The sequence below is a fragment of the Geotrypetes seraphini genome, chromosome 8 (genome assembly GCF_902459505.1).
Source record: "Geotrypetes seraphini chromosome 8, aGeoSer1.1, whole genome shotgun sequence".
NCBI classification, from domain to species: Eukaryota; Metazoa; Chordata; class Amphibia; order Gymnophiona; family Dermophiidae; genus Geotrypetes; species Geotrypetes seraphini.
The window spans coordinates 82,859,317-82,872,529 of record NC_047091.1 but is presented as its reverse complement, the minus strand read 5'-3'; the positions used below and the strand labels follow the sequence as shown (position 1 = coordinate 82,872,529).

Here is a 13,213-nt window from a genome sequence, read left to right as displayed (position 1 = left end):
AGGCGTCATTTGTATTGTGTTTGGCACCCCCAATAATTTAAAATATTTTTAGAGAACTGATCGGGTGTCCGGATGGATTTTAAAAACCCGGCAATTTGTCTGGGTTTTGGTAGACCCTGGCTCTGACAAGAGTTTGGAGCCGTGTCTAAAGGGCCTCCAAGCATGCGCAGATGCAACATGATGATGTCACACACATGAACGCTTGCATGTGATGTCATCATGTCACATCCGTGCATGCTTGGAGGCCCTCTAGACGCGGCCCTGAGCTCAGGGAAGAAGATGCGAGGTTTGTGTGGGGACAGGATAAGGTGGGGAAGGGCCTCTTTTTTTTTTTTACTTTAACAAATCTGGTAACCCTACACCTTTGCCTTCAGCTGTTCATTGGTACTGTGTTGCTTCTCAGGTAAAAGGATATATAATTCTCCTTATATTCTGCCTTGGGCTTAAGTCAGCACTGGACTAAGGAGCTCCACATCCCCATAGGAAACTCAGCAGAAAAGGAGCAAATGACAAGTTTCCCTCCAAACTGTCCAAGGAGACTGGGAAGAGGACATGGTCTAGTGGCATCTGTTATCACCTCCACATGTAAACAAATATTCTTGCATTTGAAGTTTATAAATTCTGAGCTAAGATTAACTGATGCACATTTGCAAGAGTTCTCAGATTGTTTTTTTCATAATATGTAACTGTTGCCTAAAAGAGAAGTAGTAACAGACGCTAAGATGAAGCGGGCAACCTGTTTACATTAAAGCATGACCGATGTATTCTGAGCCTTTTTTTTAAGCAAACTGAGTTAAGAGGGCTTTCGATAAATGCCAAGGCTGTATAAACAGCATTCAACAGAGAATGTGCAAGTTATCATCACACATTCCTCCGACACGCTCTCTCAAAGCCCTTTTATAATGTCACTTATGAAAATATTAGAGCCTCTAATATTAGAGGACTCAGCCTCTAACATTAGAGGACTACAGTGATCCCTTGGCATTCAACAAAGTGAACCTCTTGGGCTACAACTCCCCGAGTTCCATTCATCAACCAATTTCTCATACAATTCAAAATGTCCTTTCAACTGTCAAATGTGGCCAGCAGACTCCTTTGTCTTTAAGCCAAAGGTCTTTCTGAATTCCAGCAACCCCCTTCCGAATTACTCCAATCAGCTCAACAAAAAAAAATTCAGTTGTATTTGTTGGGTATATCTTTTTTTGAAGCACTGTTGCCTGGGATCCTGATATCTTCAGAAATAGAACGGGTTCAGAGAAGAGCAACAAAAATGATAAAGAGGAAGAAACAGTTTCCCCAATGAAAAGAAAAAAAAAAAAAAAAAAAAAGAGACTGAACAGATTAGGGCTCTTCAGCTAGAACATCTGAGGGGAAATTTGATAGTAGTCTATGAGATCATTGGCTAGTCAAATGGGTTATAAGGAACAGGTTTTTTTACCCTTTCAAGTAGAAACAGTACTAGGGAACATTCTTATTAAATAGGCAAGACATTTAAAACAAATTTGAAAAAACATTTTCCCCCTCCAGACACATTTAAGCTGTGGAATTTGTTGCCTGGTGCAGTTGCCAAAGTCAGTTGCATAAACTAGATTTGGTCAATGTTTTGGGAGGATGGGTCCATTAACATGTATTAGCCATGCAAGCATGGGGCTCACTGCCTCCTACATTTAGGAATTAATAAGAGAAGGGATCTTCTAAATGATTCCAATTGGCTACTGTAGGAAACATCATGTAAGGTTTAATGGACCATTGGTCTTGTATTAAAAGATTTTGTGATCACTGTACTGTGTGGATCAATATTAAACTCTAATCTAATGAGAACCACACTAGAGTCTTGGATTTCAAGATGGCTGACTTTAAGAGAATAAGTAGTGTTGAGGATTCCCTGAGATTTCAAGTACTGAAAGGTAGTTTCCAAGTTTATTAAGTATTTGATTAATCATTTATTCCAAATTCTAAGCGATGTACAAAATATTAAATTACAATAATCAAAGGGAAACAAACTGTATAAATATGACTGACACGACAAAACGTAATACAAAAGGAATGGGATGGGAAAGAAATACAGATTAAAAAATAGTAAAGAAAGGAACTGGTCAGCAATAAAAGGGAAAGTTGAGAAGACAATAAATCTCTGTGTAAAACAGGCTACCCAGGAAAGGTATAAAGTGAGGAGGCCACCATTCAAAAACCCACAAGAGAGAGGATGATCGGTAAAAACAGCAGGAAAAACAAAGGGAGGTTGAAAGCAAAGGCCCAGATAGAGAAAATTGCTCAATTGATAGAAAAAGAAGATAAATCTTTCTTTATATATACACAAGAGAAAGGCAAAAAAAAAACAAGAGGAAAACTAGGAAACATAAAAGAAGTAAAGAGCCAACAAAGGGGAAACACTAGCTCTACTTGCTCATTATTTGCAGGAAAAAAAAAAGGCAGGTGATGGACCTGAGACGGGAAATAGTGGTAAGGGTGAAATGATTGCAAACTAAGGGCTAGATTTACTTCATGTTAATGTGTGATGAATTTCAGTTATTAGTCATGTAGAAACATAAGGGGTAATATTTAACCCACGGCCACCAGAGCTCTTTTTAAATGCTGGCTGCTGTGGGGTTTTTTTATACCTGGATTTTTATCACTGGACCATACCCGGATATCGGCACTGAATATCTAGGAGTCTGTCAGGCTGCTAGAATTTATCTGGGTACCATCGATATTCTGTGCCAGTTTCCAGACAGCTTCTCAATGTCATTAACATGCAATGGCACATATTAGATTACAGAGCAGGTATTTGAATGGGACAGATTTGCTTATTGAGTGGCCGGGCATCTAAATCTGAGCTGAACAGTGGGACTACAAGAAAGTGGGAGACAATGCAACATAGGCAGCCTCTGTTCTCTCTATATTCATCCCTTAAAGCACCCATTCCCAACACAGTCCTCGGGGCACACCTAGTCCCATTGGGTTTTCAGGATATCCACAATGAATATTCATGAGTTACAGTTGCATGAAATTGAGGCAGTGCATACAAATCTGTCTCATGCACACAGTACTTATAGTGGATATCCTAAAAACCCAATGGAACTAGGTGTGCCCCGAGGACTGGGTTGGGAATTGCTGCCTTAAAAAGCTCAAGGGCTCACAGGCCAACATTGGAATTGTCAACAGTCCTTGAGCCCCTTTGCTGTTAAGGGGTATAGATGCAGCCAAAATGTGCTGCTGTTCAACTGAGTCAACGGGGCCAGCATAGGTCACGAGGAGGTGGAAGCCAGCAGGAGCTGTAGTGGCAGGAATTAGCTTAAAGAGGGAGGCAGCAGCAGTAGAAGCAATCAACGCTGGCTACAAGACAATAGGATCCAGGAGCAGTAGTGGTTGTGGTATGAAGTCCAGGACCAGAGTGGCAGAGAAAGTTGAGAAGGAAGGAGAGAGACTGTAACAGTGAGGTGGAAGTTGTTAAGAGAATGTCCCTCCTTCCCCTCCCCCCAACCACTGTTTGGCCACAAATGGAAAGTGTACACAAATGAGAATGGACAAAACCATGAGATATTAATGTCGAGAATGTGCTGACAGCAACCCTTGCAGCTCTATACAACTTATTCTTGAAGATGAGGGGGAGGGGGAGGGGGAAGGGAATGCAGAGAGGCCCCTAGGGATTAGAAGAGAGCGGATATAGGTTTGCTACATAAATGTGGGAGCAGGAGATGGACAATTTCAGACCTGCTAGTCTGTAAAACTATGTCAACACTTACAAAGAAACAGATGATGAAATACCTTGAATCAGAACAGCAAAAAAAATGCGGTTTAACAAAGTGAAGAGCCAGCCAGACAAGCTTAAGTGAATTATTCAATGAAATGTCAAAACCAATAAATGTTGCCTATCTGGATTTCTGACATGCTTCATCTTAGTGAAGGCAATGAGACTAGTGGAGTTCCCCAGCGTTCAGCACTAGACTCAGTTCTTTTCAATATTTTTATTACCATCGCTGAGAAACTTGAGGGAAAAATATGAAGATATCTGTGCCTTGGACAGTTCTCTCCCACTGAATATCTGCGGTAAGGCGCTGATATGCTATTTAACCAGCCAGGAGCCATGTAAAACAAAGTTTAATATCGGTATATTGGATGTGGGGTAGGTTCTTGAAAGTTAATTTGGGGGGCGATGAGTACCTAGGGCATCCAATAACCTTGCACCAGCCCTGACTGACCATTGGGACAACAGGCCCACTGCAGTAGGGGGGTCCTCTTGCTCCTATTTTCCAAATAGTTTAATCATTTTTGATAGGTAGTTGGGGGCCCATGTCCCTTAGTGCTTGGGGACCCAGATCACTGTCACTCCATCCCTGGTGGATACTAACATTTACATGGCAATTATGTGCAGAAATGATCGGAATACTGGCATTTACACACTTGCGTGCACATGTAAATGCCCAAAGTATGCCAAACAGCACATATCAGGATGATTTACAGGGCATAGGCAGGGCTTCCATTTACACATGATACATACGGAATACTATAAGCTACGCTCCTATCTCTAGCATTTAGGGTGAAGCGCTTACAACAGCTCTGTGGCTGGTATGAATTCTCATGTCTGAATTATATGCGTGTATGTAACCTGTTACACTAGTTTTCCGTGAAGAAAAGCAGGGGCCTGATATTCAGCTGGCGGTGCTCAGCGTTTTGCTGACTGCCACTGGTGTTAAACCCAACAATTCAATGCCGGACCATGTAAAGGCTTTAGCACTTAATATCCAGCTTAGCAGAGCCAGTTAACGCATAGTCACTTAAGTGCGATACTTAGCACTTAACCAGCTATCACATAAAGATAAAACTGACTTTTATGGGTCCTATTTATGTGGTTATCCTGGATGGTTAAGTGCTGAAAATTGGCACTAAAGTGGCCAAGTGCTGACTCTGCTCCTGGATTGCTCCTAGTTTTATTGCAATATTTATTTTTCAATTTGTACCCTACTTACAAGACTAAGCAGCTTACAATAAAATGCATATAGAATATAAAATCACATAGAAATAAACAAAATATCATATTCTAACAATAATCTGGGCATTAAGGTCCAGATTCTCGAACCGGCACCAATATCGGTAGCCGCTTCGCGTGTCAATCATGCATCGGTGCCGGTTTCAGAATTGCGCCGACACGAAAGATAAGACGCTGGAAAACTAGGCCAGAGTTTTCCGGGCCTACATTTCCTGCACCTATTTTCAAGTGAATTATGCCTATGTTGGTGCTTTAGGCCACCTAATGCCACTTCTGGTGTTGGCCATGCCTACTTTGGCATTCGGCGGCCTAAAGTGCCTATGTAGATGCGATTCTGGCGCCAATTTTCTATATGCCAGTATGCGCCTCAAATCTTGGTTAAAAGAGCCATTTGGATGGTGTTTTTAATGGAGGTATGGGTGCTTACCGACGCCTAGAAAATCAGCACCGGTTCAAAACTTCAGGGCTAAGTGGACATTTTCAGTAGCACTACCCGTTAAGTGCGGCTGAAAATTAATATTTAGCTCCAAACAGATGAATTAACCAGCCAGGAGTAATTTCTGACTGGTTAAATTGTTTTGAACATCGACCCGTTAAGTGTCTGCTTTCCCTTCTAGAACAGGCTTCACAAAGGCACCCTCTAGGCCAGTGGTCTCAAACTCAAACCCTTTGCAGGGCCATATTTTGGATTTGGAGGGGTACTTGGAGGGCCTCAGAAAAAATAGTTAATGTCTTAGTAAAGAAATGACAATTTTGCATGAGGCAAAACTCTTTATAGTTTATAAATCTTTCCTTTTGGCTAAGTCTTAATAATGATAATATTGCCATTTATAGCTAAAGAGACGTATGATCAAGAAACTGTTTTATTTTACTTTTGTGATTATGATAAACATACCGAAGGCCTCACAATAGTACCTGGCAAGCTGTGATTTTGAGACCATTGCTCTAGGTGCCTAAATATAAGTGCTCTGTTATGGAACTGTCCTCCACACGGGCAAAAACCCATTATCCTTGTCCCAGAAAGAACTGTAAACTGTTGTACAAAAGCAAAATCTAGAAGTCATCACCTCAGCCCCTGGGCAAATTAACAATATTCTGGACCAAGCAAGCAGAGGTTTCTCTCACCTTGAACACTTTCCTTTTTTACCAAGCAGCACCAAGAGTGGCTTGCAGTAGCTCCAACATGGGGCTTTTCCGTGCATTGAGGCCTTTTGTAGTGCTGCCGGTGAAAGACAGATTTTTCTGTTTTTCCAATAATGGCCATACGCTAATTTCCTCATTAGTGAATGGCCATTAGCGCATGAGTCCTTACCACCACCTATTTTGTATGTGGTAAGGGCTCGCATGCTTAGGGTTACCAGATTTCCTCTTTTAAAAAAAATAAAGAGAGAAAATAAGTGGACACCTGGCCCTGCCCAGCTCCGCCCCAAGCCCTACCCCCGAAAACACCGCATGTCTCCTTCCCCGGGCTCAGGGCCATGCCTGGATGTCCCCTGCGCATGCGCAGACATTAACATAATGATGCCATGTGCATGTATGCAACATCATCACTTTGACGGTCGTGCATGCGCAGAGGATATCTAGACACGGCCCTGTGCTTGGGGACTGCCAAAACCTGGACAAACTGCCAGGTTTTGGAAATCCCTTCGGGCACCTGGACATTCCTCTAAAAAAAATAAAATTAAAATAATGGTTTCCTCGGCCATCTAGTAACCCTACACAGGCTAATCCTGTGTTAATCAATTAGCAATGCTTACACAGTAATTAGCATAGCTTGTGCCCACGCTCTGCTCCCAAACACACCCCTAATGCTAAAAAACACATTTTATTTTTTTAAAGTACATGAGTAGCACGTGCAAATGCAAAAACTACCATGGGACACACCTGAACACATTCCACAGTACTGCATTTTTAACCTGCAAAATGTACATGTTAAGTGTTTGCCGCAGCTTAGCAAAAGGTCTCCTATGTTTGGCTTTAGAGGTCTCACCTTGGTAAGGACTTACCTGAAGAGGATAGAACTGAATCAGCAAAGAGCTACAAAGAAAGGCTTCACTGGACAAAAGAAGGGAATGGGGGAATGATGTATTGCAGATTTCACTACAATACTGAACAATAAGCATTTCTTTAAAAGAAGAAATTCATAGATATATAGAAGATGAAGGCGGTTAAAAGCCATAAGGTCCTTCTGATCTGCCTATTTTTTCAATTCAAGGAATGATGGGGAAAATGGGAAAATCTTTTTACGTAGACTTGGAATGTCCTGCAGCTGAGCTAGTAGAAACCAAACAAGTAAACTTAAAGACGCTTGGGACATATAGGATGGGGGCAAAGCAAAAAAGGAGAGGGAATCCAAGGCACAGAAAATGTAGCCAAGCAACAAAAGCACAATGGGCCTCCAAGAGTGGGCTTGTAGCCAAACTTTAATGAGGGACCCCGACACGGGCCGTGTTTCAGCGGAACCCCTGTGTCAGGGGTCATCAATCTCAGAACACAGTCTGGGTGGTGTACTCTGTTCTTTCTGGGCCAATTGAATGAGACTTCAAGAACCCAAACAGGGAAAACACAAGCCAATGGGTAGAGTGAAGCAGTGGCAAACAAGTTGCTTCCCAAAAGGGCCCAAGGTTGCCTGCACAGCACAATGCTTACAACCCCAACAGCACTGGGAAAACAGACATGGAGCCCTATACAGAAATGATATGATTACATGATGATCTGAAGATTGCATAACCTGCACAGAGCAACAGCCACCAAGTCAACAGCCCTGCTACAACCCCATCATGTTTCCAAGAAAGCTACCATAGGATAAGCTGCTGCTGTCATCAAAACCCCATCACAGAGTGGCCTCATGCTCTTTGGATAACTGCCTTGCTAATTTTGATGGATTATTCAAAACACTTGGCAGTAAAATGTGGAAGGGGGGCCTGGATGTTAGATTAAGTGCTGGTCTTGTACAAATCAAAATGGAAGACAACACAAGGCCTTAACAAGCCAGTTGGTGGAAAGAAGCACTCCCAATATAGCCATTCCTGATCTCTGGCAGACGAACTTTAGGTTCAGAGTACTCACTACCTTCCCACTCTATCCCTTCATTTCCTGATCACCATGCCTTTCCTCCCCTCCCACTCCTCTGGCATCAGATCAGCTCCTTCCCTTTCATCCACTCCCACCCCACCCCACATCAGCACCATAGTCAAGCAACTTCCTTACTTCCTCTTCCCTGTTGGAGTCTGAACCACACTGTATCCCACAGTTCTGTAGCATTGACTTCAGAGGGAAGAGTTCAAAAGAGGAGCCAGCATGCTCACTGAGTGCCTGAATTGATTTTATCTGCTGATACACCCTTTTTTTTTTTTTTACAAGTTTCAACTGTTGCTTGCTAAAACTTGATTCTTTCCTCAATAGTCACCGTTTGTAAATAACAATAACATCATTCACAAAAGAGATGTTCCTAGCAGCTGACTGTTCTGTATGTCTTTCCTGCTCACCTTATCCAATATATTGTTCCTGCTTCACAGCACTACAACCACAATTACCGACCCACAATCCTGCCTTACTGGAACTGGTCAGCAAAAACAGTCCATCCGGCAAAATGCATCCAGCTCCCTCATTTCTGTGAAGCGAACTGCGATTTTAATAGAGATCTATCAGGTGCAACATAGCCATAAATGCAATTTAGACTTGTGTGAACCGAGTTAAAGAGCCTGCACAGCTCTCAACGTGCGCGTCTACCAAAGCAAAACAAAAAAAACCAGAAGGAAATGCGAAAAAATATATATTTAAAAATCCCGTTTCACTCACCTAAACTGGCGTGATTAATACAGCCGTCCATTTTAGGTCAGCAGTTCAAAAAAAAAAAAAAAAAAGCACCCAGAAACACCTTTGGAAAAACGAAAGTCAGCTTAGAAAAAGGATATGCAAAGTGGTGTTGCTCCAGGATAGAAACTTAAAAAGTTGTTGTGCAAGCAGGAGTGTCAGCCTCTGACTGCCAGATCGGGGCTCAGGATTTAGGCTCAGGATCAGCTAGACTAGGGAAGCAGGGCAAAGTCCTTTGCTCTACCTGCGCCCAGGAGCGAGAGACTGAAAGTGAAGCCAGGGGACGAGCATGATGCTCAGTGCCTCTCTCCTCCCCCAGGAAACGCCTGACCCTGTCAGTTCCCCTGTACTTCTGCTTTCAGACTGTCATCCGGACTGGAAGGGCTTGAAAAACCCTCTGCGGCCGCCGGACTCCTGGCTGGGGGCGGGGCTACTCCGGGAATTGTCTCCTCCTACCAGAAGAGTAGATTGAGTCTTAATAAGATAAGGCAGCTGTGCCATCTGAGCTGTGTTGGGAAGTTGATCTTCTCAGTGATCTCCCACTGAGCGCTCATCAGAAGTGGAGCCTATGCACTGGCGCACTGAGGACCAGTCCTGGTACAGCTCTACCAGTATACTTCCTTCCCTTCACACATGCAGTTCTCCTAGGACAAGCAGGATGAGTCAGCCACATATGGTTGTGTGGCTGACTATCCTGCTGTCCACGGAGAACCTACGTTACAGGTAAGTAACTACACTTTCTCCTAGGACAAGCAGGATGAGTCAGCCACATATGGTTGTGTGGCTGACTATCCTGCTGTCCACGGAGAACCTACGTTACAGGTAAGTAACTACACTTTCTCCTAGGACAAGCAGGATGAGTCAGCCACATATGGTTGTGTGGCTGACTATCCTGCTGTCCACGGAGAACCTACGTTACAGGTAAGTAACTACACTTTCTCCTAGGACAAGCAGGATGAGTCAGCCACATATGGTTGTGTGGCTGACTATCCTGCTGTCCACGGAGAACCTACGTTACAGGTAAGTAACTACACTTTCTCCTAGGACAAGCAGGATGAGTCAGCCACATATGGTTGTGTGGCTGACTATCCTGCTGTCCACGGAGAACCTACGTTACAGGTAAGTAACTACACTTTCTCCTAGGACAAGCAGGATGAGTCAGCCACATATGGTTGTGTGGCTGACTATCCTGCTGTCCACGGAGAACCTACGTTACAGGTAAGTAACTACACTTTCTCCTAGGACAAGCAGGATGAGTCAGCCACATATGGTTGTGTGGCTGACTATCCTGCTGTCCACGGAGAACCTACGTTACAGGTAAGTAACTACACTTTCTCCTAGGACAAGCAGGATGAGTCAGACACATATGGTTGTGTGGCTGACTATCCTGCTGTCCACGGAGAACCTACGTTACAGGTAAGTAACTACACTTTCTCCTAGGACAAGCAGGATGAGTCAGACACATATGGTTGTGTGGCTGACTATCCTGCTGTCCACGGAGAACCTACGTTACAGGTAAGTAACTACACTTTCTCCTAGGACAAGCAGGATGAGTCAGACACATATGGTTGTGTGGCTGACTATCCTGCTGTCCACGGAGAACCTACGTTACAGGTAAGTAACTACACTTTCTCCTAGGACAAGCAGGATGAGTCAGACACATATGGTTGTGTGGCTGACTATCCTGCTGTCCACGGAGAACCTACGTTACAGGTAAGTAACTACACTTTCTCCTAGGACAAGCAGGATGAGTCAGCCACATATGGTTGTGTGGCTGACTATCCTGCTGTCCACAGAGAACCTACGTTACAGGTAAGTAACTACACTTTCTTCTAGGACAAGCAGGATGAGTCAACCACATATGGTTGTGTGGCTGACTATCCTGCTGTCCACGGAGAACCTACGTTACAGATAAGTAACTACACTGTCTCCTAAGACAAGCAGGATGAGTCAGCCACCAGGATGAGTCAGCCACATATGGGTTGTGTGGCTAACTATCCTGCTGTCCACGGAGAACCTATGTTACAGGTAAGTAACTGCACTTTTCTATCCATAAGGATTCCGCGCTGCTATCTACGTCATGCGGAAAGTTTATTTTGTTTAATTCATTCCCTCTTTAACATATAGCACAACAACCCCCTCCTCCAATTTGATCTATTCTATCCTTGTGATATAATTTGTGCCCTGATAACACAGGGCTCCTTTTACGAAGGTGCGCTAAGCGTTTTAGCGCACGCACTGGATTAGCGTGTGCTATAGCTGAAAATCTACCGCCTGCTCAAAAGGAGATGGCAGTGGCTAGCGCATGCGGCTATTCCGCGCGTTAAGGTCCTAGCATGGCTTTGTAAAAGGAGCCCACAGTGCTACTGTCATAGTGTAACTGATTGTCCTCCTTCCAACAGGTCTCTGAAATGCCTTTAATATCAACACTTAATGTTATATATTCTAACTCTCCCATCTTATTTTTCAGGCTTCTGACATTTGTGTAAAACATTTCAAACTGTGTTTATTCCCTGCATCAACAGGCTGCTTAGAAATTAATGGGGATAATTTGCATCCTTTTACTCTGTTCTCTCCTTAAACACTCCTGGCTTCCTCTCACCATTTTTCAAACCTTTCTAATGGGAGTCCCTAAATGTCCTTCAAGGATACTGCACGCTGAACTATGTGCTTGCTCCTGGCTGACTGTCGCCCCCTCCCCAATTTTATTTATTTATTTTAGTATTTATATACCACTTATAGCCCAAGTGGTTTACATTCAGGTACTCAAGTATTTTTTCCCATCTGTCCTGGTGGGCTCACACTCTATCTAATGTACCTGAGGCAATGGGGGATTAAGTGACTTGCCCAGGGTCACAAGGAGCAGCATGGGATTTAAACCCATATCCTTAGGGTGCTGAGGCTGTAGCTCTAACCACTGCATTACACACTCCAACATTTTAGTTTAAAGGCTGCTGTATCCCTTTTTTAAATATTAGCATCAGCAGCCTGGTTCCAACCCAGTTATGGTGAAACCCATCTTTTTGGAATAGGCTTCCTCTTCCCCAGAATGTTGCCCAGTTCCTAACATATCAAAATCCCTCATCCCTGCACCATCATCTCAACCACGCATTAAGACTTCGGAGCGCTGCCTGCCTCTTGAGTCCTGAGGAAGTATTTCTGAAAATGCTACCCTGGAAGATCTGGATTTTAGCTTTCAACCTAAATTTGGATCCAGAATCTCCCTCCCACATTTTCTTATGTCATTGGTACCCACATGTACCAAGACAGCAGGATTCTCCCCAGCACTGTCTAAAATCATATCTAGGTGATGTATGAGGACCACCACCTTCACACCAGATAGGCCACCCATCTATCTACATGCCTAATGTTTGAATCATCAACTAGAACATCTGTCCCAAACCTTCCCTCCTGAGCAGAAGTCCCTGGAGACACATCCTCACAGATGTTCTCTAGACGTGACCTTGAAGAGACAAGGTTTGTGTAAGGCTGGAGGTCAAAATGGGGCAGGGCTGTGGGTGGAATGGGATGGTGCTGTGGGCAGAATGGAGCAGGGCTTTGGACAGAATGGGGTGGAGCACACGCCCTTTTTTTTTTTTTTTTTTTAGAAAAAATATGGCAACCCTAAGAATAATGGCCTTGGAGACAAGAGAAGGAAGGAGAGAAAAGGGTGGAGCTGGGACTGAGAGGGTGATGAGAGGCAGTAGAGGGCAGATGAGGGCTAACAGAGGATTGGAAGGGAGACTATGGAAATAAGTGAAAGGTGGGGGATGGGGCAGGGAAGGGGTGGGGTGGGGCAGGGATTGGTGGGAGGCAGAGCATAGTGGGATGGGGCTTGGGGGCCAGGGGCAGGATGTGGGAGGAGTCAGGGGCGGGGACATGTGTCCTCTGCTTTTTTGTCTTTACAAATATGGTAACCCTAAAGTTATGACAAGTTTATACAGTATCTCAGGCAGAAAATTCAAGTTTAAAACTAGTTAATAAATAAAATTTGTTTTTTTGTTTTAATTCAAACTGTCTTTTAGCAATAAATCTACATGTTCTCCTTTATCCTGTCTTTAAATCACTAAAGCACAGAGCAAAATTGTCACTTAGCCAGAAAAATGCCTGCCTGTCAGAATTTCGCAGACCATCTGCTGGCACTTCCAATAGGGATGTGGACACTCATTATTCTAAATCAGTCATGAACTAGAACTCTTCACAGTTTGCTAAGAAGCAAGACTTTCATGTTAGGAATGTGAGGAACAGCTCCTTCCCTGAATAAACCTGGGAGTTTGTAGCGCCCTCTTGAGGTGACTCACAATTATGTATCCATGGCCACAGCTGCAGTTTACATTTTGTCCATTTGATTGGTGGGGGGGGGGGGCAGATTATTTTTTCCATTCTGTTTATTTCATTTTCAGATGT

The 13,213-nt window shown here is 43.6% G+C and overlaps 1 protein-coding gene across 3 annotated transcripts in view; it reads right to left on the bottom strand.

The window, feature by feature from the left end:
* The window catches only part of EML3 (EMAP like 3), a 223,747-nt gene that overhangs the window by 161,784 nt on the left and 48,750 nt on the right, over positions 1 to 13,213 (bottom strand). The window contains exon 1 of one of the 3 annotated variants that reach the window (XM_033954066.1): positions 8,792 to 9,210. The exons of the other annotated variants lie outside the window; for them this stretch is intronic. Coding sequence (XP_033809957.1) covers positions 8,792 to 8,822 — 31 coding nt within the window. The 5' untranslated portion in view covers positions 8,823 to 9,210. Of the gene's footprint in view, positions 1 to 8,791; positions 9,211 to 13,213 lie in introns of those variants that run through there. 3 annotated transcript variants of the gene reach the window in all.